This window comes from Gavialis gangeticus, unplaced genomic scaffold (genome assembly GCF_001723915.1).
Source record: "Gavialis gangeticus isolate Ggan-Ray unplaced genomic scaffold, GavGan_comp1, whole genome shotgun sequence".
NCBI lineage: Eukaryota > Metazoa > Chordata > Crocodylia > Gavialidae > Gavialis > Gavialis gangeticus.
Window position 1 is genome coordinate 18,742,019 of NW_017729015.1, and position 4,266 is coordinate 18,746,284.

At 45.3% G+C, this 4,266-nt stretch overlaps 1 protein-coding gene across 1 annotated transcript in view; it reads left to right on the forward strand.

The window, feature by feature from the left end:
- The first annotated feature begins 604 nt into the window (after positions 1-604).
- Positions 605-4,266, forward strand: part of WDTC1 (WD and tetratricopeptide repeats 1) — a 27,372-nt gene continuing 23,710 nt past the window's right edge. The window contains exon 1 of the mRNA XM_019512496.1: positions 605-782. Within this exon, the coding sequence (XP_019368041.1) occupies positions 675-782 (108 nt within the window). The 5' untranslated portion in view covers positions 605-674. The remainder of the gene's footprint in view (positions 783-4,266) is intronic.

Sequence of the window (4,266 nt, forward strand, 5' to 3'; positions counted from 1 at the left end):
TGGTTAATTTTCAGGGGGTTGACTTAGCTTAACAACTGGGAAATTTTTAATTGCTCTTTGCATTCAAAAAGTCACCATTTCCCATTGCCCTGCTCAGCTGTCAGGATGGTAGCGATGTCTGATCACCAAACTGGCTTTTATCACATCTAAGGAACACTTGCACTCTTCTAGTCTGTCTCTCCTCTCACCCCCCCCCGCCTAATTTTCCTTTAACTGAGACTCTGCCCTGCACGGGAGGACAGAAAGTAGACTTGTGAAATTGGCTGAGTATCTTTATTATTCTGTCCCCAGCGCCCTGTCGGCTCCCAAGATGTATAAGTACGGTAGAAAGTCAGTTCTGCAAGGTTTCTGCTCCCCACAGGTACCCGTGGAAATAGAGATGTTCTGTGCAGACCCATTGCTACAGGTATATTCCTGTTGTGCTTGGTCCTTATCTGGAGATGTCCTCCTGGCATTGATCTTCTCTTAACGCCCTTCTCGGTCATGTGTCCTGCTCCTGAGTTTCTGGAAGGAGTCTTGTGTGAGGCTCAGCAGTTCCTTTTGCAGGGGGAAGTTAGTCTTGCCATTAGTTAGTAGTTAAGTCCTGGGTATAACTGACTTGGTACATTGTTTGGGTTTTTTCCTTCCCCTCTAGGTAATTAAATGCCTTTACTGAGGATCTCTGCTCTGTTGGAATGCTTGGATGCACAGCAGCTCTTCCCATAACTTCTTTCCGCCTGCCCCATTGTGAGAAGATGGCGAAAGCAAACATTACCAGAGACCTCATCCACCGGCAAATCAAGGTATGTGTTAGCCAGAAGACTTGATTGCAGTGGGAGGGTTCAAGTGTGGGAAGCAAGTTCAGTGTTCATGCTACAGGTTTTACAGGCAACCTAGTGCAGCTTAGTCTTCACACAACAGATATCTGCCATGTGCCCTTGTGCTGTGGTTTTGTTAGCTCTCAGACTAAATTGGGTTAAAAATGGCTGGGAAATTTCCCTGAAAACCGCAGGAGGTTGGGCTGTAGGCTGATTAGGAGCTGTGCGTCTTCAGGACAGCTACTGAACTGCCACCAGACTAGGCATTAAGGGCACTGTCCTGATGGAGTTGCCACATCTGGATGAAATGTACAAAGTTCTTTGCCTTATGATTAATTAAATCCTTTCAGTGACTCTTGCAAAAGTAGAAGTTAATCAGGGTGTGATAGCAGAAGCCTCCATGGGGACAGTTCCATTTTGCTAGCTCAGATTTCCTCAATGGTTTTGTTGGACAGAGGACACTTAAGTATCCAAACCTGCTCTTAGTATTTATATTCAAAGTCACCCATTGCTGTTGATCTGGGAGATTCAGTATGCTGTTTAAACTTCTGCTCTTTAACTTGTGAATGCATGGAGCCCAGTGAGGTGGAACACAGAAAATTACAATAAAGCCAATATTGTGCCTCTCTTGCAGTCTCCAGAATGGGGACTGCAACATACTCTAACTTGTTGAGTTCTTCATCGCTGCTCTCTCCCTATCATGGGCAATGTACCAGTACTTGGTTGTCAGTGCTGTATCTTAACCCCCTTGAAGTATGCCTGGGTGTGTGCTGTGCTCCTCCAGACTCTATAGTAAAGTATCACATTGGATGCTATGGGCTCAGGAGGCTTGAAAGATTGTCTGAAGCTCTGGGATGAGCTCTTCCTGGAACGTTTCTGGTCTACCATCACAGTGGGACTGTATTGCAAGAGTAAATCCTATGTGCTGGAGGTGGATGCTTTCTCAAGGACTGATTCAAGTTTGTGGAGCAAGCTACCACAGATTTATCTTCTGCTCCAAGTGCAGGGTGTGCTTCTTCATCCCTCTATTAGCAGAAGAAAGGATCATAATATATATTATGAAATACATCATTTATCTTTGGAGAGAACTGCACATGCCTGTTGGTCGTAATGCTAGTTTTTCTGCCAGGCACTTGGATATTGTAGTGACAAGCTGTATAAGAAGTCCTACAGTCTAAGTGCAGGACATAGAGTAAGTGTCAGCAGATCAAGGGAATGATTATTCCCCTCTATTCCTCACTGGTGAGGCCACATCTGGAGTCCTGTGTCCAGTTTTGGGCACCCCCAGGACAGAAAGGATGTGGACAAGTTGGAGAGAGTCCAGTGGAGGGCAGTGGAAATGTTTTGAGGACTGAAGCTCATGACTTGTGAGGAGAGGCTGAGGGACCTGGGCTTATTTAGTGTAGAGAAGAGAAGACTGAGGGGGGCGGGGATTTAACAGTAGCCTTCAACTCCATACAGGGGGCTTGCAAAGAGGATGGAGCTGGACTGTTCTCAACGGTGGCAGATGACAGGACAAGGAGCAATGGGCTCCAGTTGCAGCAAGGAAAGTTGAGGTTAGATATCAGAGAGAACTCTTATGCAGAGGGTAGTAAAGCACTGGAACAGGTTACCCACAGAGGTGGTGGGGTCTCCATCCTTAGAGGCTTTTAAGACCTGGCTGGACAGAGCTTTGGCTGGGATGATCTAGTTGGGGATAGTCCTGCTTTGCCCAGGGAGTTGGACCTCTGGAGATCCCTTCCAACCCTAACTTTCTTTGATTCGTTGACATCTTTGCATTTCCTTAAGAGCTGGGCAAAGTGTGGTGGAAAGGGAATGTATTCCAGTAGGGCAAAAACTGAATTGTGAAGTTTAAAACCCACAAGATTGCCAGTTTTTTAATCCAGTGTTGGAGAGAGTCTTGCTGCTTCAAAATTCCTGTCATTTGGGTTACTGTAAAGGGTTGCTAACAGGTCCCTTCAATGGTTCTGTCAGGTTTTACCCTCCATAAACCTATCTTGTGTTCCCAAGAGATCATCTAGTCACAGCAGAACCAGCTTGACATGTTTTTTTTCTTTTTCTTTTTTAATATAAGGGGAAAACCTCCTGTTGTCCTGATAGCTGCACTAATGAAATGTCCATTAACTTGAAAGGAATAACAACAGCTGATACAACATACAATCATTTCCTAGTGCTTGAGGCCTTAAATTTTTTGCAACTTTGCTCGTAGTATTTGTAGGAGTGGAGTGTAAGCTAGTAGCTAGAGCAGGGAAATGGGAACTGGCATTTATTCCCAGTACAGCATTTTATTCCCAATAACTCATGAGGCTAAAAGCCTGTAGCTTAACCTTTCTGTGCCTCTCTTATTCAGTGGTTAGTGGTTAGGGCATGAGCCTGGGACTCTGAGCTGGCTTCAGTTCTTTGCTCTACATCAGGCTTCATATGTGACCTTAAGCAAGTGCTTTTGATCTGCATCTGCCTCTATGCAGAATGGGGGTGCCAGTACTCTTACCCCACAATAATAAGAGAGGCATCTGTACTACAGGACCTCATATGAGGTATAGGAAGGGTTTATCTATGCTATTGATGAACATGTGTAAAATGTCGCAAGTTGCAGTGAAAATGATTTTAATTGCTTCAAATTTGGCTCTAGCAGCTGGAAAAATAGCTGTTAATGTTCAGAAACCAGCTTCTGGTCCACTGTACCGTGATATGGTACATCCTGCTCCTCTGTCCACATCCTCCTGCTGGGAGGCATTTCAAATGATCTGTTGCAGTTATTTCAACAAAGACCTCTGGGTTCTGGGAGTAGGTGCCATCTCATTGTTGTACACAGTGGGAAATAGGAGTGTAGAAATCATGGCTTTCCACTGGCTAAACGCGTGATGGTGAGCAGACATGGGTCCTAGCTTCTAGGTTTGTACTCCAACTACTAGATGTCCCAACCTTTCTTTGCTTCTGCCATTAGCCTTCCTCCTCCATCCAGGGCATCTGTTCATGTATTTGGGAATCTCTTGAGGGGAAAACAACTATCTTACTTTTCCTCACCTTCAGGGGTACTGCCACAGCTCTCTGGCTGCTGTTTTCTCTCCTGTGGTGCATCCCAGGCTTGTGGCACTGCAGCTGTATGCTTCTGCTCCATTCCTATCTATAAAAAACATGCCTTGGTTCCCAAGGAGGTGGTCCAGTTCACTGGCACAACAATTTCCTCCCTAGTTGCTGTGCTCCAAAGAAATACTGAGACTGGCCTAGGAATACTGAAAATGGAAGAGCTGATTTTTGTTGTAATGTAGTCGCCCTTTGTTGCTTTGTTAGAGTCGCACAACCTCTGACCACAGTAGGTTTTCCATCCAGCAGCCTTTAATCTAGTATTTGGAGTGAACCTCCAGCTGTGACTTGAGGCTTCTACCTTTTAGCCTGTACTTACCCAAGATGGGGCTTCCTTCTGCAAACTCCCTTTTTGGCTAGAAGCATAATGTGCATACCCCTG